Consider the following 23,018-nt stretch of genomic DNA (forward strand, 5'->3'; position numbering starts at 1 on the left):
GTTCACATGCACAATATACCAGTCTGGGGCCTGTAGCCATTACCGCCCAATCTCTCTGATAAATGTGGATGTAAAGATTTACACCAAAATCTTGGCGGACAGGTTGAAGCCATTTATGCCTTCTCTGATCCATGTAGATCAGACTGGTTTTGTCCCGAAATGGGAGGCCAGAGATAATACCATACGCTCTCTGGCCCTAATAAATAAGGCTATTACAACGGGGTCCCCCCTCTGCCTTCTCTCGGTCGACACCGAGAAAGTGTTCGATCACGTTGATAGGACCTTTTTAGGCGAGTCCTTGAGGGCATTTGGTTTTGGCCCTAGCATGATCACTAGAACCCTTGCTCTGTATCGTGATCCTAATGCCCAGGTTCGGGTCAATGGCTCTCTATTGTCACCCTTCCGTATCCATAATAGTACCAGACAGGGGTGCCCGATTTCCCCTCTTTTGTATATTATGGTTATGGAATTCCTGGCTAGAGCTCTTAGAGCCAATTAATCAATTAGGGGCCTGAGACTAGGTGAACTTGAGTCGAAGATCGCCATTTATGCAGATGATCTCATTTACTGTTCCGATCCGTTGGTCAGTTTCCTTAATATACTAAAGGAATTTTTGACCTTTGGAGGTCTTAGCAACTTTAAAGTCAACCTCCATAAATCTGAGGTACTTAACATTACACTACCTCCAGACATGGTTCGTCATCTGCAATCCTCACTCCCATTTCGCTGGGCTCCTGGTCATATCACTTATTCGGGCACGGTTATCCCCTCTAACCCCTCAGATCTCTTTTCACTAAACTTCACTTCCCTTATAGAAGATATTAGGAAGGACTTGCAGAAATGGAAGACCTTACTGTTGTCCTGGTTTGGTAGGATACATGCGCTTAAAATGAATATACTCCCTTGGATCTTATACCTCGTTCGCACCATTCCTATACCCCTGTCTAATGGTTTCTTCAAGACCTTTAGATCTATGTTCCTGAAATTCATCTGGGCAGGGTCTAACCCTAGGTTGGGGATCCGATATCTGGTCCGCCACAAGCTGAGGGGAGGCGAGGGGGTCCCGGATCTCCCAAAATACCATAAGGCTGCAATTCTTTCGTATATTGGATTGGTTCCACAGTGGACTTTCCAAACGGTGGATTCAGTTTGAGAGACAGGAGATAGGATTTCCAGCTCAGAATCTGCTCTGGATTTCTAGGACAAAAAGGCCCCCGCGTCTCCCTTTGCTAACTTCTGGTATACTACGGATATGGGATAGAAGTGCAGTATCTTTAGGTCTCACCACGTTCCCTGGCCCCATGCAACCTCTCTTTGATAATCCTTACTTTCCTCTGAGTATAGGTCGAAATTCACTTTTGGGTATAGAATGTGTTGACAATCCTACCGTATCTCAGGTCATTGAGAATGGCTCTATTCGGATGCTGTCCTCCTCCCCAGGTGGCCTGGCTAGTGGGGCATGGTTTTGTTACGCTAGTCTGAAAACTTTTCTAAACTCTTTAGGCCCCATTGAGAGACTCTCTAGGGACCTCACTTCTTTTGAATCACTGTCTCCAATCTACTATTAGCTGCGGCCTACAGGAAAAGAATTTTAAGATCATGTCAAGATGGTATACAGGGAGTGCAGAATTATTAGGCAAATGAGTATTTTGACCACATCATCCTCTTTCTGCATGTTGTCTTACTCCAAGCTGTATAGGCTCGAAAGCCTACTACCAATTAAGCATATTAGGTGATGTGCATCTCTGTAATGAGAAGGGGTGTGGTCTAATGACATCAACACCCTATATCAGGTGTGCATAATTATTAGGCAACTTCCTTTCCTTTGGCAAAATGGGTCAAAAGAAGGACTTGACAGGCTCAGAAAAGTCAAAAATAGTGAGATATCTTGCAGAGGGATGCAGCACTCTTAAAATTGCAAAGCTTCTGAAGCGTGATCATCGAACAATCAAGCGTTTCATTCAAAATAGTCAACAGGGTCGCAAGAAGCGTGTGGAAAAACCAGGGCGCAAAATAACTGCCCATGAACTGAGAAAAGTCAAGCGTGCAGCTGCCAAGATGCCACTTGCCACCAGTTTGGCCATATTTCAGAGCTGCAACATCACTGGAGTGCCCAAAAGCACAAGGTGTGCAATACTGAAGGCTGAAAGACGACCACCACTGAACAAGATACACAAGCGGAAACGTCAAGACTGGGCCAAGAAATATCTCAAGACTGATTTTTCTAAGGTTTTATGGACTGATGAAATGAGAGTGAGTCTTGATGGGCCAGATGGATGGGCCCGTGGCTGGATTGGTAAAGGGCAGAGAGCTCCAGTCCGACTCAGACGCCAGCAAGGTGGAGGTGGAGTACTGGTTTGGGCTGGTATCATCAAAGATGAGCTTGTGGGGCCTTTTCGGGTTGAGGATGGAGTCAAGCTCAACTCCCAGTCCTACTGCCAGTTTCTGGAAGACACCTTCTTCAAGCAGTGGTACAGGAAGAAGTCTGCATCCTTCAAGAAAAACATGATTTTCATGCAGGACAATGCTCCATCACACGCGTCCAAGTACTCCACAGCGTGGCTGGCAAGAAAGGGTATAAAAGAAGAAAATCTAATGACATGGCCTCCTTGTTCACCTGATCTGAACCCCATTGAGAACCTGTGGTCCATCATCAAATGTGAGATTTACAAGGAGGGAAAACAGTCCACCTCTCTGAACAGTGTCTGGGAGGCTGTGGTTGCTGCTGCACGCAATGTGGATGGTGAACAGATCAAAACACTGACAGAATCCATGGATGGCGGCTTCTGAGTGTCCTTGCAAAGAAAGGTGGCTATATTGGTCACTGATTTGTTTTTGTTTTGTTTTTGAATGTCAGAAATGTATATTTGTGAATGTTGAGATGTTACATTGGTTTCACTGGTAAAAATAAATAATTGAAATGGGTATATATTTGTTTTTTGTTAAGTTGCCTAATAATTATGCACAGTAATAGTCACCTGAACACACAGATATCTCCCTAAAATAGCTAAAACTAAAAACAAACTAAAAACTACTTCCAAAAATATTCAGCTTTGATATTAGTTTTTTTGGGTTCATTGAGAACATGGTGGTTGTTCAATAATAAAATTAATCCACAAAAATACAACTTGCCTAATAATTCTGCACTCCCTATAGGACACCCAAATTATTACACTCCTTTTATCCCTCGTGCCCCAGTACCTGTTGTCGGTGCGGACAGGAGGAGGGCACTATTGCCCATATTTGGTGGCAATGTAGTAGGTTGACACCCTTTTGGAAAGCTCTGAACGACCTCTATGATCGGGTCAGTGGAAGTACGGTTAGGTGGACTTTAGAAGGGGCACTATTTTCTATGTTCCCTGGTTCTATCTCCACTTTGAAAAAGGGCCTCCTGAGATTTTTTGTACAAGCTGCTTACCTGGTCATACCTAAATACTAGAATTCCACTGTTACCCCTCGATTTAAAGACTGGCTCAACACTTTTGAGAAAATTCGTAGAATGGAGGAGCTTTTGGCAGAAGATAAAGACAATAACACCAAGTATTGAAAAATCTGGACTCCTTGGATTTTGTTCAAGGGCTCTGGTGATTATCAATTATGGCTTAGTGGAGTTGACACCAGTATTTAAAGCAACAGTTTTTTACTATAGAGTGTGCAAAGCAGTAATCAGAGCAAAAGGTGGCTACTTTGAAGAACCTAGAATATGACATATTTTCAGTTGTTTCACACTTTTTTGTTATGTATATAATTCCACATGTGATAATTCATAGTTTTGATGCCTTCAGTGTGAATCTACACTTTTCATAGTCATGAAAATAAAGAAAACTCTTTGAATGAGAAGGTGTGTCCAAACTTTTGGTCTGTACTGTATATATCACACTTTATATTATATGGTTGTATGTTATGAAGACAAAATGCATCCAGTATATTATATATATATTTCTCATTAGGAGAATATTTGTCTCTAAAAGAGTGTCTTTAAAGATGTGTGTTTTGCAACAATCACATCTTTGGTATGACAGGAGGTACTGATATCTCTGTGAGAACACAAGGCCCATTCATACCATTACGGTCCATAAATCAACAGTGTGAGAAACATTCAGAGAGACGCCTAGAGGTCTGTCTCTAATTGCTACAAGTGTCAAAATTAATCCATATAGCTTTGAATTAAAGCTTCTAAGGTCAAATATATAGAATACGTTTTATTCAGACTTACATAAGTTAACCCTTTATACTATGATGCAAATAGCTTACACAGCAGTGCCACCTAGGTATGAGTAGGTGACATTACAAACAGTGGCAAAAGTGCATTCTGGGTAAAGTTACGATGTCATTTTTCTTATCAATAGTCACGCCCATCAGACATGATTGGAAAGTTCCAAACTAGGAAGGTGTGTCTAACTGATAAGTTTGTGGTCATAAATCACACAAAGAGAGAGAGAGGAGAAAAGTTAAGCTCTCTAGGGGGGTCTATCAAGATGAAAGCCATGGTGAGATGCGCTATGATGGACCACCCAGCTTTCCTAGGAGCAGGAGTGAGATTCCTACTAGGACTTGGTAAGAGACACAGAGAATATTTCATTTAGATTAATTTGATAGTGTGGGTGAAATTATACCATCTAGATTGGCAAATAAATAAATTGATCATCTCCGTATTGAGATGTAGTATTAGGATATTGTGAGGCTTCATTCTACCTGCAGAAGAATCAAGACTCATAATCTAGCAAAACATTAAATGATTGCATATATATATATGTTGATAGAACATTCTTTGCCAAGCTAAGTGATGGGTTCCCACAGGAAAGACATATTTCAAGCCCTTGCCATTTAAAATATGGTCTAGCAAAGATCCTAGATCCCTGTTATTTGTCTTAATATTCTTACCAAGGTCATATGTGTGAAAATAGTCCAGAATGGGGCGGAAGGATACAGTTATCTCTTCTAGTTATATCCTTGGATGGATTTGCCCATTCTGGAAGTCATGTGACGTGTAGTTGGTTAGAGGGGGGTGGAATGTATTTAGCATTCCATATTGATGTCTAGGATTAGACATGCCCGTCCTGATATCATGAGGTTTTCTCTGAACAGGAGTAATATATATATAACTTATGTTCCTATTTTCATATCCTAACCTAATAATAGCTTTGTTCTAAGTTATTTCCACTCACATGTATTGTTAAGCTTGTAATGCTTTATATTAACGCTATATATATTCTTTTGCATGTATCATTGTGTTTATTTACTTATATATTTATAATCTTGTAACCAATAAAACTGCATATTTTTATAATACCTGTTTATTATTGTATAATGTAGGAGTACATGTTTATCATTAACATCATCTCATGTCAAAAAATTACTTATTATCCGAGGAAATAGTCAGACTCAGATGTGAATTGTATCAATTAGGTTGTCTACAATTCACCAGGTCATGATTTTAAGAATTTGACAAATTTTATATATTTTTTTTATTTTTATGGTTAATTATTTTTATGACCATAATTAATAATTCTTAATTGAATTATTACCACCCGACAACTTATGAAGGTCCTCCACATACTGATATGTCGTGGCTACATCAATCAGGTTATGATCTGATGTGCGATACAACAGATTTTACAGAAGTATCATTCTCATTCCCGTCATCAATACAAAGGGTGACATCTTGGTGGCAGCACTTGGAGTGGCTCTAATAGCCATGAGCACTAGCAGCAATTTTATATCCCAGTCTTTACCCGATTCCTTAACATACTTCCAATAAAATGTTTGTTCAACCAATTGTTCCTCTGTGAGGTACGATTCAGGTATTTGGCCAATAACTACATTTTGAAATCCAAAAGGTATAATAATCTGAATCTAAGGCCACACCAACGATTGTGTCTTTAGACAAATGGACTTTATTTGGCATACCATTATTCACAATTATTTGGGTTTTAAAAGGGTTGTAATTGTTACATTCTGTTTGATAGGCATATTAATTCATCAGAATTCTTAAATTTTTGGCCTTTTGATACCTAAATTGCTAACCAGAAATGATTAGTACCTGGAGGGATGATACATCTTGTGGTACTAATACACTGACTACGTATGGCAGTATCTGGGATGACTTGGGGGGCTTCATGTTCATCCATAAAACTATCAGGATTTCCTTTTAATCTTGTCCACAATGTGGAATTCACCATATCCACATGTATGGCAAAACAATGTAATATATTGTTGCCTATGTAAATGGTATATTGGGGCTCATTCAGTACCAGGAATAGATGAGTAGCCGATTTACTTGCAATAGAAATGGTTAACAAACATTTCACAATCTCATTATGACTATCGGAGTCATCATCCAATCCATGAACCCAGTTAACCTGAGGGTTTGGATACCAAATCACCTTAGGATTAGCTCATTGTTTTAGTAGATAATATAACTTTTTTTGTGGCTTAAATTTATTTAGCCCTTTTAGTTCTCTCTAGGTCATTGACCTGTACTGGGAAGAACACATCATCATTCACCTTTTCAATCCCCACTAGGAATTGTTTATGATCACTGAACCCAGTAGGGTCAATAGTTTCTGGATGTAGGTGAATGGTGAGAACATCACCTTCCAAGCAAACATCTTCAAGTCTTTCAGGAGATACACATATGGTGTTATCCCTCCTGACCTTCTACAGTGGAAGTCAGCATTGCTCGGAAGTAAGAAACATCAGGAATTTGGCTATTTTTTAAATGGATCTCAATAGAGTCCGGCCGTTCCTCTATCACATGGCAGCTACGCCGACGGTGATAGGATTGTGACTACTTATAATTTATGGTCTTCTTCACCTGCGACCAAATAACCTTATTAATTAAGTCAACAATGGGATTTAATCGATGGCAATAATTAAGCGATCAGAGGGCACATTCACAATCAATGTGGGATGGCTGATTATCTTATTTCCCACTTTGAAATCCAGCCATTCCTCACCTAAAACCTTGAGGGCGGTACCTGAAACGCTTACAAGATTAGCATTAAAACTTTTCAATTTGTACCTCTCAAAAGATACATCCTGTACTGCCAGGACCACAGAGGGAAGGCAAAAGGGCCAACAAGTGCTAAGCATCTCTGGGAACTCCTTCTAGACTGTTGGAAGACCATTTCAGGTGACTACCTCTTGGAGCTCATCAAGAGAATGCCAAGAGTGTGCAAAGCAGCAATCAAAGCAAAAGGTGGCTACTTTGAAGAACCTAGAATATGATATTTTCAGTTGTTTCACACTTTTTTGTTATGTATATTACAAAGAAAATCAAGAACACTCCTGCGCTCCCATACAAGAAATCCACCAACCTCCAATTTGAGCTCCGCTGCACAGTGTATATAATGGGCTTTGCTGCTGCTGCACAGGATACAAAATTGGTTAAATGTTAATTACCTTACGGTACAAACTTACACTGGCGCTGGTCGGTAGAAATATAACAAATCGAGTGGAGTGGCTAGATGAATGTTCTGGGTTCCCGTTCCTGTGTGTAGGGAAGTGTAAGGAAAAGTAAATCTTCACTGCTCACCTACCAGCATTCACACTGCTCCGGCCGGTAGCTGTGTGGTGCGAGGGAGCAGACTACAGATTCGGCGTCCAGGATTTTCTGTGCGTGTGACGTCACCGCGAAGTGCTACTGGTGCTCCCAGAATTCCACATGTGATAATTCATAGTTTTGATGCCTTCAGTGTGAATCTACAATTGTCATAGTCATGAAAATAAAGAAAACTCTTTGAATGAGAAGGTGCGTCCAAACTTTTGGTCCTGTACTGTATTTATATAATATATTTATATGACTAAAAATTCCAAAGGGATAAAGAAAATAATATGGTATAGGGGCAGGACTACTGGCAGGGCAGAGCCTAAGGGGGAAGGTGAAGTTCTCCACCTAACCCACAAGCAAGTGGAGCTCTTCCTCTTTCCTTGCAGAGAGCTATTGTATGCGGTTTTGTGGCTATTTCTAAAACTTGCTCAAGTTTTTTTTCTTCCAGATGGCGTCTCCTAATGACGATCGGCGCGGGAAGGCTTCCCACAAGCAGCGAGACCTAACCTGTGCCTCTTGCGAGATGCCAATGCCGGACTCCTATGAGTAGGTATCCGCTGTGTTGTCCTCCTCAGTCTCAGCCCACCATGAGCAACATGTTTGGCTGCATGAAAGACTTCATGGGTAACTGTCACGGATGGTGTAACAGAAAACAAGAAGTTACAAATAAGGATCCGACTGGCTTGATCCGAAACTAAGGAACAAAAGGGTGACCCCCTATTTAAGCCCTGAAACTCTCCCTGTCTTCTCAGCCCATGCAGAGATCTCTATGATAGAAAATTGCATGCCCTCGTGCCTCGACTGTATGACACCTAAACACCCTATAATAGTGAGGGGACACGACCACCGGCTCCCTACACTAGATACGGAGGGAGTCAGGGTCACCTAGGATCAAGCAAACAGGAAAACACAAATCAATGAACAGACTTATCTGTACAAGGATCAGTTGTAGCATCCAGCATTCACACACTCCAGGAAGTTGTATAAACCGCAAAGTGATGCAGTATGGGAGGGGATTTAAAGGGATGCAATCAGTGCAACTACATGACAGCTGAGAGAGGCTAATGAGATGACAAAACGAAAGCAAAACAAAAGAACCTCAAGCAGGAGGTTCTGAAGAACGTCTGTCAGAGCTTCTCAGATGTCTGGTGGTGACAGTAACTCCATTTCAGAGATCAAAAGTGTCCCTCTCTTCCAAGAGATCAAGAGTATCTTCACCGGGTCCAGGAGCCTATGGAGGAAGACGCCATCTCTGTGGACGACCGCTCCTCCTTGGATGATGAAGACTCGTTGTACTTGTTTCCAGCCGAAAAAAAACTCAAAGGCTTTTTGCGCTCCATCCGGTCAAGGGATCGTGATGTTGAGCAAGGAGAAGCTCCGCCGTCCACCTCTAGGGGGCTAAGGACCTTCAAAGTGGACGAGTACCTTAAGAGATTGATGCTAACCGAGTGGAAGCACCCGGAGAAGGGTCCAGTCCTCAACAAGAGGTTCAAACTAATGTTTCCCCTCCATGAGTCAGACCTTTGGGTACCGCCTCCGAAGGTCGACATTTCCGAATGATCTAAAAGGACCCTAGTCCGGTCAGACGGCGGTAGTAACCTCCAGGACCAGTTAGATCGGAGGGCTGAATGCACCTTAAGGCGCAATTACTGCACGGCGACAGCCTCTGCTTCGGTGGCTGTTGCCTCCTCCGAGGTCGTGAACTTCTTATGTTCCCGCATCCTGAGGATTCAGTCTGACCTAGAGGCTGGGGTGGCCAGAACGGACATTCTGGATCAATTAAAAACCCTTCTGCTGGGAGCGGACTTTTTATGCGATGCTTCGGCGCAACATTTAAAGCTTGCTGCGAAAGGTATGGCGCTTTCTTCTGCCATCCATAGACCCCTCTGGTTGCGCCCTAAATCTATGCGGCCTGCCCTATGAGCCCGGGAGGCTATTTGGTTCCAAGCTGGACAGGCAAATGGAGAGCCTGGCAGACAAAAAGGGAAAAATCTCCCTCAACACAGTCCCTTCGGGGCCGCAGTAGGTCCGGGAACACAAGACCCCAGAGACGCCAGGGGTCTTCCAGACGTGGACGAGGTTGTGGCAAAGATCGCAAAGCGGACCTATGACTCTCCGGCTTACCTTCCCCCTTTCCCTCCAGGCCCTCCGTGCGACGCACAACTTTTAAGTTCTCCTGCAAGAAATTCCGGACCAGTGGGTCCTAAATATCATTTTGTCCGGTTACACGATAGATTTCGTGTCTCCCCTTCAGGAGAAGTTTGTGTTAACTCTGACTCTACCTCAAACCAAACAGAAGATCCTGGAGGACGCGGTCCTCCTTTACCTTCACAAGAGGGCCCTAGAGGAGGTTTTACCAAGGTTGTGGCTCCGGTTGTTGCCAAACTCAGGTTTCAAGGGCTAGAAATCGTGCCATATCTAGACGACTGGCTTCTAAAAGCCGCTTCTCTAGACGTTCTTCAAACCCATCTTCAGCTGGCTCTTTAGACACTCCAGCGCTTAGGCTGGCTGATAAATTGGGAGAAATCCCTGATCCTGCCTTCCACCTCCAGGGTATTCCTGGTATTTATAGTGGATTCTCAAAGAATTACGCTTTCTCTCTCTCCGACAAAAGGAAAGATCGACTCGTAAGAGCCGTACAGTTCCTCATGGCACTTCCGTGCAGAAGTCTACAAACAAGGCAGTACTCAAGAATTCACAAGATCTTTCTTCAGTGGTGTGCTATTAAAGAGGTAGTACCCTCCTCTTTCAGCTATTTTACAATTCCTGCAGGATGGCCTGGACAAGGGTCCTAAGCCCGTCTACTCTAAGAGTCCATACTAGTGCTCTTTCTGCCTTTCTAGGTAGACCATTATCTCAAGACCCCCTACTCAGGAGGTTCATCAAGGGAGCCAAAAGATTAAAACCTAGAATTCTGAGACCTATCCCTGGTTGGGATTTATCCGTTGTTCTAAAGGGGCTATCCCCCCCCCCCCGTTGAACCCCTGGAGAATTTAGACCTTAGATTCCTATCTTTAAAGGTCACATTCCTACTGGCTATAACATCGGCCAAAAGGATTGGAGAGTTACAGGCCTTGGCGGCCGCTGAGCCTTATACCCTCTTTCTCTATGACTGTGTCCTGTTGAGATTGGGAGCAAAGGTCCGTAACAAAGTTCCATCATTCGGAAACCTAAATCAGACCATCTCCTTGCCGGTCCTATGTCCCACTCCGTCACTCCTGGACATTTCCAGGAATCTCAGAATCTACCTGAACAGGACTGCGGACTTTAGAAAATCGGAGCACCTTCTGCTCTCCTTCTCGGGTAAAAACAAAGGTCTAAAGGACTCCAGTAGATGGGTAAAAGAAGCAATCCGGGAAGCTTTTCTAGCCCAGGGCTTAGCTCCTCCATTCTTTGTCACTGCCCACTCCACGAGGGGAATATCGACTTCCTTCGCGGAACGAAGTTTAGATCCCGCTAGAACAGATTTATTTGATAATAAAGCACTGTGAATGGGGCAGTCTGCCCTTTATAGGGGTGGGTTTTTCTAATTATTTAATTAGTGCTTGGTAGGGAATTTAATGTCAACAAAAATTCCACCTGTCCTACCAGTTTCACAGGGAAAAGCTCCCCACTTGTGCTGCTGTTAGGACTAAGGGAAAACAAATTTACGTCAAAATTAACGCTTCTCCTGCCCCTCCCTATTGCCCCAGCCATTCATTTATTCTCCTGCCCCTCCCTATTGCCCCAGCCATTCATTCATTCTCCTGCCCCTCCCTATTGCCCCAGCCATTCATTCTCCTGCCCCTCCCTATTACCCCAGCCATTCATTTATTCTCCTGCCCCTCCCTATTGCCCCAGCCATTCATTTATTCTCCTGCCCCTCCCTATTGCCCCAGCCATTCATTTATTCTCCTGCCCCTCCCTATTGCCCCTGCCATTCATTCTCCTGCCCCTCCTTATTGCCCCAGCCATTCATTCTCCTGCCACCTCCCTATTGCCCAGCCATTCATTCATTCTCCTGCCCCTCCCTATTGCCCCAGCCATTCATTCATTCTCCTGCCCCTCCCTATTGCCCCAGCCATTCATTTATTCCTGCCCCTCCCTATTGCCCCGCATCCCTTTATCTGCCCCTCCCTATGCCCAGCCATTCATTTATTCTCCTGCCCCTCCCTATTGCCCCAGCCATTCATTTATTCTCCTGCCCCTCCCTATTGCCCCAGCCATTCATTTATTCTCCTGCCCCTCCCTATTGCCCCAGCCATTTATTCTCCTGCCCCTCCCTATTGCCCCAGCCATTCATTCTCCTGCCCCTCCCTATTACCCAGCCATTCATTTATTCTCCTGCCCCTCCCTATTGCCCCAGCCATTCATTTATTCTCCTGCCCCTCCCTATTGCCCCAGCCATTCATTTATTCTCCTGCCCCTCCCTATTGCCCCTGCCATTCATTCTCCTGCCCCTCCCTATTGCCCCAGCCATTCATTCTCCTGCCCCTCCCTATTGCCCCCAGCCATTCATTCATTCTCCTGCCCCTCCCTATTGCCCCAGCCATTCATTCATTCTCCTGCCCCTCCCTATTGCCCCAGCCATTCATTTATTCTCCTGCCCCTCCCTATTGCCCCAGCCATTCATTTATTCTCCTGCCCCTCCCTATTGCCCCAGCCATTCATTTATTCTCCTGCCCCTCCCTATTGCCCCAGCCAGTCATTCATTCTCCTGCCCCTCCCTATTACCCCAGCCATTTATTCTCCTGCCTCTCACCTTCAGCCTTCGCTCTTTGTCCGGGTGCGCAGTTTGTCCTCACTCCCTCACAGCACTACAGCCTTCTCTGCTCGTACTTGACGATGGTCCCTAGGACTCGGTCGCGCCCACTAATTCCCGGCGAGCTTTGCGAAAGTAACGGCTGCTGCTCGCGGTTGGAGCAGGTGACCGGTGGCCCCGCCCCCGCCTCGCGGTGCTGTCATGGCGGATCCCGCTCAGCTGCCGGTGACACCGAGTCGCCATGAGAAGAGCCTGGGGCTTCTGACCAGCAAGTTCGTGTCCCTGCTGCAGGAAGCGGAGGATGGTGTGCTGGACCTGAAGGCGGTAAGTGTGCCGTGCCCTCACCCGGCGTCACCGCCCCCTCATAAGTGCCTTCACCTGGGGTAACCGCCCCCTGATAACTGCCCTCACCGGGGGTCAACCCCCCTCATAAGTGCCCTCACCCGGGGTCACCGCCCCTCATAAGTGCCCTCACCCGTGGTCACCGCCCCCTCATAAGTGCCCTCACCCGTGGTAACTGCCCTCACAGGGGGTCAACCCCCCCCCCCCTCATAACTGCCCTCACCGGGGGTCACCGCCCCTCATAAGTGCCCTCACCCGGGGTCACCGCCCCTCATAAGTGCCCTCACCCGGGGTCACCGCCCCTCATAAGTGCCCTCACCCGGGGTCACCGCCCCTCATAAGTGCCCTCACCCGGGGTCACCGCCCCTCATAAGTGCCCTCACCCGGGGTCACCGCCCCCTCATAAGTGCCTTCACCCGGGGTCACCGCCCCTCATAAGTGCCCTCACCCGGGGTCACCGCCCCCTCATAAGTGCCTTCACCCGGGGTCACCGCCCCTCATAAGTGCCCTCACCCAGGGTCACCGCCCCTCATAAGTGCCCTCACCCGTGGTCACCGCCCCCTCATAAGTGCCCTCACCCGTGGTAACTGCCCTCACAGGGGGTCAACCCCCCCCCCCCTCATAAGTGACCTCACCGGGGGTCAACCCCCCCCCCCTCATAAGTGCCCGCTCTGCGGTACGGTTCCTCCGCGTGCCCCTTCCCCGCTCTGCGGTACGGTTACTCCGCGTGCCCCTTCCCCGCTCTGCGGTACGGTTACTCCGCGTGCCCCTTCCCCGCTCTGCGGTACGGTTCCTCCGCGTGCCCCTTCCCCGCTCTGCGGTACGGTTCCTCCGCGTGCCCCTTCCCCGCTCTGTGGTACGGTTCCTCCGCGTGCCCCTTCCCGCCCTGCGGTACGGTTCCTCCGCGTGCCCCTTCCCCGCCCTGCGGTACGGTTCCTCTGCGTGCCCCTTCCCCGCTCTGCGTACGGTTTCCTCCGCGTGCCCCTTCCCCGCTCTGTGGTACGGTTACTCCGCGTGCCCCTTCCCCGCTCTGCGGTAAGGTTCCTTCGCCTGCCCCTTCTCCACTCTGCGCTATGGTTTCTCCGCGTGCCCCTTCCTCGCTCTGCGGTACGGTCCCTCCACGTGCCCCTTCCCCGCTCTGCGGTACGGTTCCTCCGCGTGCCCCTTCATAAGTGCCCTCACCCGGGGTCACCGCCCCTCATAAGTGCCCTCACCCGGGCATGTGCCCCTTCTCCACTCTGCGCTATGGTTCCTCCGCATGCCCCTTCCCCGCTCTGCGGTACGGTTACTCCGCGTGCCCCTTCCCCGCTCTGCGGTACGGTTCCTCCGCGTGCCCCTTCCCCGCTCTGCGGTACGGTTCCTCCGCGTGCCCCTTCCCCGCTCTGTGGTACGGTTCCTCCGCGTGCCCCTTCCCCGCCCTGCGGTACGGTTCCTCCGCGTGCCCCTTCCCCGCCCTGCGGTACGGTTCCTCTGCGTGCCCCTTCCCCGCTCTGCGGTACGGTTCCTCCGCGTGCCCCTTCCCCGCTCTGTGGTACGGTTACTCCGCGTGCCCCTTCCCCGCTCTGCGGTAAGGTTCCTTCGCCTGCCCCTTCTCCACTCTGCGCTATGGTTTCTCCGCGTGCCCCTTCCTCGCTCTGCGGTACGGTCCCTCCACGTGCCCCTTCCCCGCTCTGCGGTACGGTTCCTCCGCGTGCCCCTTCATAAGTGCCCTCACCCGGGGTCACCGCCCCTCATAAGTGCCCTCACCCGGGCATGTGCCCCTTCTCCACTCTGCGCTATGGTTCCTCCGCATGCCCCTTCCCCGCTCTGCGGTACGGTTACTCCGCGTGCCCCTTCCCCGCTCTGCGGTACGGTTCCTTCTCGCTGTGCCTTTGTTTCAGGGCTGAGAGGGTGTAGACTTGGAGTGATGCCCGGTGCCTTAGTGTAAGTTTGTTTGATGGATGGTGCAGACCCTAACCTCCCCCTTTGTTTATACCTCCAGGCTGCGGACACACTTGCCGTCAGACAGAAGCGCCGGATTTATGACATCACCAACGTCCTTGAGGGCATCGGGCTGATTGAGAAGAAGTCCAAGAACAGCATCCAGTGGAAGTAAGGAGGAGCAGAGGGATATAGCAAGGGAGGGGAGCTCTTGCCTATCTGTGCCACACATGGAGCGATCGGAGGTCATCTGTGGGGGTAAGACTCCATGTGTGTTGCACCTTCCCATTCCCCTTCCGGCAGGCCGTTCCTGACGCTGCCTGAATGCCCGCCGGCCCAATTAACTGTAATGCGGTCCAGCGGAGATCCAGCAGCTGTTCTGGATGCTGCCTGAATTCCCGCCGGCTCCATTAACTTGTTACGGTCCAGCGGAGATCCGGCTGGCTGTTCCTGACGCTGCCTGATTGCCCGCCGGCCCCATCAACTGTAATGCGGTCCAGCGGAGATCTGGCAAGCTGTTCCTGACGCTGCCTGAATGCCCGCCGGCCCCATTGACCGCAATGTGGTCCAGCGGAGATCTGGCAGTCACCCAGCAAGTATGGCGAGAATTGGCCACACAAATACTGCTGTGCACCGGACACAATATATGAGATGACACAACTCCTTTAAGGACTTCGTCTTTTTATTTTTTTTTTCATAGTCTTGATTCTCTCTTGTGGATAGATGTGAGGGCAGAACTTCTGCTCCTCTCTCGGGATGAGTTTTGAGGGTGGAGTGTCTGACCCTCTTGGGGTGGGGTGCAGAGTTGTGTACCTAATCCTTAGGTTGTTTGCTTCAGGGGGGTTGGTCCGGGCTGTAACACTCGGGAGATTGCTGACAAGCTGATTGACCTGAAGGCTGAGCTGGCGGACCTGGAGCAGCGGGAGCAGGAGCTCGACCAGCAGCGCATCTGGGTGCAGCAGAGCATCAAGAACGTGACGGATGATGTGCAGAACAGCGGATATCCTTCTGTGTGGAGCTAGTAGTGGCTCACTGCTCAGAGTGTAAGCGGGGTGGACACAGACCACATAAGTCCAGCAGCTAGGAGGCGCCTGGATGCTGCTGAGGTTTGGGGTCATTCTTTATTTGTAAAGGGGGTTAATTAATTTGTAGGTTCTACATCTATACAGCTCCTTCCTTAACAAGAACACGCTAGCATACCTGACCCATGAAGACATCTGCCACTGCTTCCGAGGTTAGTCATGTGACTGGAGAAGATGGCCTTCCAGCAGGGTGGATGTGTGCTGTGCAGGTAGATGGGGCACATCGGCTCCCTGGATCTGGTTATTGGGTACTTGTGCGCTCAGATGAGGGACTCTGTGTGGAAGGTTTACATTCTCACTGCTGGGGCCCCCAGTCCATACACCCCTGTACCTCTTTGTTTTGCAGGAGATACCTTGCTGGCCATCAAGGCACCATCAGGTACCTGCCTAGAGGTTCCAGTTCCAGAGGTAAGTGTCTGTTTCTCTGTGGTCTTCACTTTGCACCTGGCTCCTTGTGTCTCATTTTCTGCTTCTTCACTGAACCAGGGGGTCAAAGGGCAGAAGAAGTTTCAGATTCATTTGAAGAGTTCTGCTGGGCCCATAGAGGTTCTTCTAGTTAATAAAGACACGTCCAATTCCCCTCCTGTCGTTGTGCCTGTTCCTCCACCAGAGGATCTTGTCCAGCCGCCTCCTGTAGTGATGGGGACTCCCGACCCTTTACCACCTGGTGCAACAGGAAGAGACTGAAAGCACAAGCCGGACGCCTGCTGCGCCACGTTCTCCTGCACGTGAGTGCCAAGTCTTCTGCTGTTGTCCCATGTATAGGTGAAACTCAAAATTTTAATATCGTGCAAAAGTTTATTTATTTCAGTAATGCAACTTAAAAGGTGACACTAACATGTGAGACTCATTACATGCAAAGCGAGATATTTCAAGCCCTTTATTCGTTATCAGCTTACAGCTTATGAAAACCCCAAATTCACAATCACCGAAAATTAGAATATGACATGAAATCAATTTAAAAAAAGATGTTAAATAGAAAAATGTAGGAGCTCTGAAAAGTCTAATCATGCATATGTACTCAGTACTTGGTTTGGACCCCTCAATGCGGCATGAATGCTACCAGCCTATGGCACTGCTGAGGTGTTATGGAAGACCAGGATGCTTCCAGCCTTCAGCTCTTCTGCATTATTCGGGCTCCTCTTTCTCTTGGCAATTCCCTATAGATTCTCTATGGGGTTCAGGTCAGGTCAGTTTGCTGGCCAATCAAGCACAGCAATCCCATGGTCATTGAACCAGGTTTTGGTACTTTTGGCAGCGTGGGCAGATGCCAAGTCCTGCTGGAAAATGAAGTCACCATCTCCATAAAGGAAGGAAAATCTTCTGGTAGACGGCTGCATTGACTCTGGACTTAATGAAGCACAGTGGACCAACACCAGAAGATGACATGGCTCCCCAAATCAACACAAAGTATGGAAACGTCACACTGGACTTCAAGCATCTTGCATTGTGTGCCTCTCCATTCTTCCTCCAGACTCTGGGTCCTTGGTTTCCAAATGAGATGCAAAAGAGGACTTTGGACCATTGAGCAACAGACCAGTTCTTTTTTTTTTTTCTTTAGCCCGGGTAAGACGCTTCTGACACTGTTTGTTGTTCAGGAGAGGCTTAACAAGTGGAATATGACATTTCAAGCCCGTGTCCAGGATCTGTCTGTGTGTGGTGGCTCGTGATGCACTAACTTCAGCCTCGGTCCACTCCTTGTGTAAGTCCCCAACACTTTTGAATGGCCTTTTCCTGACAATCCTCTCCAGGCTGCGGTCATCCCTGCTGCTTGGGCACCTTTTCTTCCGCACTTGAATCTTATTAATGTGCTTTGATACAGAACTTTGGGAACATTCAACTTTTGCAATTACCTTTTGAGGCTTTCCCTCCTTATGGAGGGTGTCAATGATGGTTTTCTGCACAACTGTCAGGTGAGCAGTCTTTCCCATGATTGTGATTCCTAGCGAGCCAGACTGAGAGACAATTTAAAGGCTCTGGAACCCTTTGCAGGTGTTAGGGATTAATCAGATGACTAAAGTGGGACACTTTGAGCCTAGAATATTGAACCTTTTCACAATATTCTAATTTTCTGAGATTGTGAATTTGGGGTTTTCAGAAGCTGTAAGCCATAATAATCCAAATTATAACAAAGGCTTGAAATATCTCGCTTTGCATGTAATGAGTCTATCTCATATAGTAGATTCACCTTTTAAGTTGCATTACTGAAATAAATGAACATGGCACGATATTCAAATTTTTCGAGTGTCACCTGTAGACCCCATGAGGTCATGGAAGATGTAGACTAAACATAGTGGGGAGAGCCCTATAATCATCGGCAGCAATATTGATGAAATTATGGGAGTTATTGGTTAAGACTGGCATTATAGATGACGGTCTTAATAAGCCCTATATCTGGCAGTGTATCCACCAAAGTTATGAAGAGGCGCCGGCCTCTACATAACTTTGACTGATCCTCCGCCAGTTCTAATTGTAAGAAGCTTCCTCGCTGTGTTACGTTTAGACCTTTTTCTACACCTAAAACAGGCGTAGAAATTGATGAATGAGGCTGTCCTGGCGGCCCTTCCCCGCCCATGCCACCCCCTTTTTTTCAGACCTGGCGTGAGCGGGGAAAAGTTGCAACTAGCTGTCTGTGCCTAATATAGGTGTATTTCAGGATAATAAATGACCCCCTATGTTTCCAGACTTGGACTCCACTGCCCAATCTAGACGAAACCCCGTTATCAAAGAAGGTTACCTAAATGTATTGAGATGCCACCATGGAACTGAAAAATATGACCCCTTCTATTCCATAGCATACATTTTCTATTCTAGAAATATGTTCCTCAGAAGCAAATTAGACCTGCATAACTCAAAATCCATCAATTGAAGTATTTCTTGGTGAGACCAAACACCAATATCGGTAGATACTTGGGTCCATCAACCCCCTTATATCTTACATTATTAATCACCCAGATAATATAATTAGACGCAAATCCTCCCCACAAGAACACTTCACCATCAACAACAAATCCAATTCCAATCCCACAAAACAGTGATTGGCACAGAGAAGTACACACAGAAACCAGAAGTTTCACCAATGACACTGGAACTAACAAATGTCGAAAATAGAATCGCAACAGACTTTTACTAATCAATATGAAAAAATATTCCAAAAATATCAAATGAATTTCTTTGTCTATAATGATAATAAACCACAACACTTCCTTTCAAGACAAAGAATAGCTTGACCAAAAATAATAAACCCACAACTTATAGCTGATAACCCTAAGAATATCCTCCCTACACGAACTGCTGACAGCTACAATAATAACCCACCTAGAACAGGAAAAGACCCTACTACACCACCTAACTTCACTATTAAACACAAAATATATGGAAAAATAATATTCTTCCCTCCATAATCAATAAAGACCAAGTTAGTTCCATTCAAGGCAGACAAACCTCTGATGCTACATGTGGAATATCTAGGATTTAACATTCCAAAAAGAATAACAAAGTGTCCTAAATGTAACTCCTCAACAGACCCATGGCACGGACTATGGACGAGCAGCAACATTCAAAACTTCTGGCAAAACATCCAATAATATACAGAGGCACACTGGAAAATAACGAGACCAGTAGACCCGATATCATATATATTTCATTTAGGGATTGACCGATTATCGGTTTTACCAATATTATCGGCCGATATTCAGGATTTTGAAAGTTATCGGTATCGGCATCTATTTTGCCGATTATACCGATAACGTATTGGGAACAAGGATCGCGCTGCTGTCAGCGCTCTCTGTGTTCCCTCAGCAGCACAGGGGAGAAGGAAGCAGTTCCTCCCTCCCCCCCTGTGCCGCTGCTGCCACCAATGAGGGGAGGAAGGATAAGGGGAGGGGCTGTGGGCATTGCCGGCTCCCGACCTCTATGAGCAGTAGCTTCAATCTGCGGCAGTTAACCCCTCAGGTGCCGCATCTGAGGGGTTAACTGCCGCAGATCGCAGCTACTTGTCATAGAGGTTGGGAGCCGGCTATGTGATTCTGCAGCTCCCGCCTCCTGTATATGAATTAACGAGAGAGTTATCTTCATTGGTGGCTCAGTGCCCACAGCCCCTCCCCTCCTCTTGTCCTCTTTCCCCTCATTGGTGCCAGCAGCTGCACAGGGGGGATTGGTGGCGCAGTGTGTCCCCAACCCCAGTATTAAAAACATTGGTAGCGCAGTGCGCCCCCCCCCAGTATTAATCATTGGTGGTGCAGTGCGCCGACCCCAGTATTAAAAACATTGGTGGCGCAGTGTGCCTCCCCACCCAAGCCCCCCAGTATTAATCATTGGTGGCAGTGGCCACAGGATCCCCTCTCCTCCTCAGTGGCAGTTCTGATCGGAGCTCCGGCAGTGTAATCCTGGTGCTCTGATCGGTTACCATGGCAGCCAGGATGCTACTGAAGCCCTGGCTGCCATGGTAAGCTCCCTTGCTGCTGTGTGCACAAAGCAGCAGGGACAGTGTGAGGTCCTATTCACCCTGAGAGAGATCTATCAGGGTGAATAGGACAAGGGTTCTAGTCCCTATGGGGGCTAAAAGTTAGTTAAAAAAAAATTAAAATAAAGTAAAAATAAAATAAAAATAAAGTCAAAATATTAAGTATAAATGAAAAAGAAAGATTTACAAAAAAAAAAAAAAAACTTATGTTAACAGTAAATATTCATTTTCAGCAGATTTCTGTAGGATTTTATTTTTTCAAAAATTAAAATTCACAATATCGGTATAAATTATCGGCTATCAGCCTGAAAGTTCCCAGATTATCGGTATCGGTTCTAAAAACTCAATATCTGTCGATCCCTAATTTCATTACACAGAGCAAGACCGAAAAAGTGAAACATCACAAATTCCTCAATAATCCAGCTTTTAGCTACTAATAGTACGGCGTGTATCACAGACTCGTGGCTACGCCGGGCCACCCCCACAACTTCAGTAACATCCCAGATGAAATACATGATGTGTGAGATATTCAATGACAAAAACCACAGTCTCTTAAAAAAAATGGAAAACTTTTATTGAAACTCCCGAAATAGGAAATCTGATGATTTATAAATTATGTGCGTATTTGTCACACATGTGTCCTAATACTAATGTTAAGATATATTTTTTTTCTTTTCTTTTTTTTTTTTTTTATGACTTGTATTATACCTTTTATTTATAACGGAACCTATAACAGAATGGCGTGACGCTAGTGCAAACCCACCCTATATCAGAAATATCGGAACTAATGTAGTCCTTTTTGTTTTTATTGTTCACATATACAAATAACATCCTAGAACTTTAAAATATAATAAAAATCTAAAATATTATGTTAAAAAAAAGAACCTAGTGTGGATCTTGTCCTGCATTTCAGAATTGTGGCTTCAAAAAGTTGCACAATAGAACATTTGCGTCACTTTATTTGCAGAAAAACCTGTGACTTAATTTTTTTTCACATCTGTTACTCTAGTTTTTAAAAGTGGGTGTGGTTAGTTAATTACTTTTCGTGAGAAATTAAAGTAACCTATCTAGACAAAAGTGTCATTTAAAGACATCTCATTTCTGAAATTCATCCAACAAAGACTTCTGTTAAATCCCTCCCGTGTCTGACAACGTGCAGGAAGCAGAGTACGGGGACCTAGTACTGTAGAGCGGGCGCAGGGCGGGTTGGGACTAGTAGTCCTCTGGCTGCTCTTTTCCAGCGTTTGTCCTGCTAGGGGCAGGGTGTTTGTCATGGAAGGAACTATTTTGTGCCGTTGGATCTGATCCGCATTAACTGTAATGTGTATTTTTCATTCAGAGTCTTCGGTGTTAGACCCAGAAGTAGAAGATAAAGGGCTAAGTCGTCTTCCAAGTGTGGACACTTGCCCTCTCCAATCTTCAGCCTCCTTGGACAACAGTCCTGACCTGCCGAATGTTTCTACCTCGTTCCAACCGATCCGTTCTGATCCATCTGACAGTAAGTAATGGGAGAACGCATCATATTGACCTTCCAGGTTTAAAAGGATACTCCCATTGTTTTGGTATGTCCTATCTATTGCTTCTCCTTTCAGTGCTGGAGTTACCCACAGACTTCTCAGAATTATTTGATCCCACGAAAGGTAAGTGATTTCATGGTGACCTGCCAGCTTTAAGACCTTGTGTAGGACATTCCAGTAACTGTTTTCCACTCTTGTGATCCAGAATGCATGACATCTGACCTTCTGGAAGAGTTGATGTCCTCTGAAGGTGAGTGTTTCTGTTCTCCTCTGGTGACGGCAGTGACCCCCTCTTACTTCATCTTATGCTGGCTCTCCCCCTTTCCAGTGTTCGCCCCTCTGCTCAGGCTTTCTCCACCACCCGGTGACCACGACTATGTCTACAACTTGGATGAAAGTGAAGGAGTCTGTGATATGTTTGATGTCCCCATCAATCTCTGAACTTGGCCTTGTGCCTTACTGTGTATATGGACGCAGATTCTTACTCTACATGAAGAAAGTTTTCTATTTTTGGATTTGTTTGGATAAACAGAAGCTATTTGTGTATTGCGGAGCGGCACCTAGACCCGACGTCCGTGGTGCCAGCCTGGGTTGTGCCTCACTTCGAGGCCACTGTTCACAAGTGTTCTTGCAGATTTCCCCTGGTGGCCAGCACTGCCCATTTTTTTTTTTTTTAGAATATTTTCCTTCTTGTTTATGTGGATATAAAAGAGTTATTTTTCTACGGTTCTGTTCTTGCCGTTCTTCATGTTCTGTTTTTAGTCTCTGATTTCTGTGGTTTGTGTTTTTTATGTCTTGGCCAGTAGCTCACTACCCAAGTAAAAGCCCTGCTGCAGCTGCTTCTGTCTGATTTTGTGGTTCTGGTTGTGCATGATCCTGACATGAAAGTATACGTCCAGAGATGAAAAATAGCCACGTTTTAGTCCTCCGCTGTTTGTGCTTCAGATGGAAGAAGTTGCTGCCATGGTATAGATGTGGATTGTTGTGTCAGGGCAGTTAGCCCTCTATAGACCTTCTAAGGAGTACAAGAGGCCTCGTTCACGCAGCACAATCTGTGAGCCAAACCTGGTGTGGAACCTACACAAAGCATAGGAGCTCTGCGCTGCTTCTGTCTTTTGGACCCACTCCTGGTTCTGGCTTACAAACACTGATGGCAAAATCCTGACTAGAGAACACAAGTGTGAATGAGACCTGATACGTCAGTGTAGCATCCGCATTTTCTCTTTTGTGATCTGGATACTAACTGCACAATCTCTGTGGATTCTGCGAGTCTATGAACTGTATACTTCAGAGCATCACGGGCACAATAGGAACACAAAACTATACTATCCACCCAGCAGAACCCACCCTGGTAACTGCAGGACCTCTAGTTTATTAAAGGCGTTCAGCGAGTGTAGAT

At 46.5% G+C, this 23,018-nt stretch overlaps 1 protein-coding gene across 1 annotated transcript; it reads left to right on the plus strand.

The window, feature by feature from the left end:
• Positions 1-12,418: 12,418 nt before the first annotated feature.
• On the plus strand, positions 12,419-22,458 carry E2F4 (E2F transcription factor 4). The gene is made up of 10 exons (XM_044273142.1): positions 12,419-12,617; positions 14,617-14,726; positions 15,394-15,555; positions 15,746-15,789; positions 15,984-16,045; positions 16,124-16,319; positions 21,442-21,600; positions 21,695-21,742; positions 21,825-21,869; positions 21,948-22,458. The coding sequence occupies exons 1-10, from the start codon at positions 12,495-12,497 to the stop codon at positions 22,058-22,060; spliced, it is 1,062 nt and encodes a 353-aa protein (XP_044129077.1). The 5' UTR covers positions 12,419-12,494; the 3' UTR covers positions 22,061-22,458.
• The last annotated feature ends 560 nt before the right edge of the window (positions 22,459-23,018 follow it).

This window comes from Bufo gargarizans, unplaced genomic scaffold, assembly GCF_014858855.1.
Source record: "Bufo gargarizans isolate SCDJY-AF-19 unplaced genomic scaffold, ASM1485885v1 fragScaff_scaffold_423_pilon, whole genome shotgun sequence".
In the NCBI taxonomy this organism is placed as follows: Eukaryota; Metazoa; Chordata; class Amphibia; order Anura; family Bufonidae; genus Bufo; species Bufo gargarizans.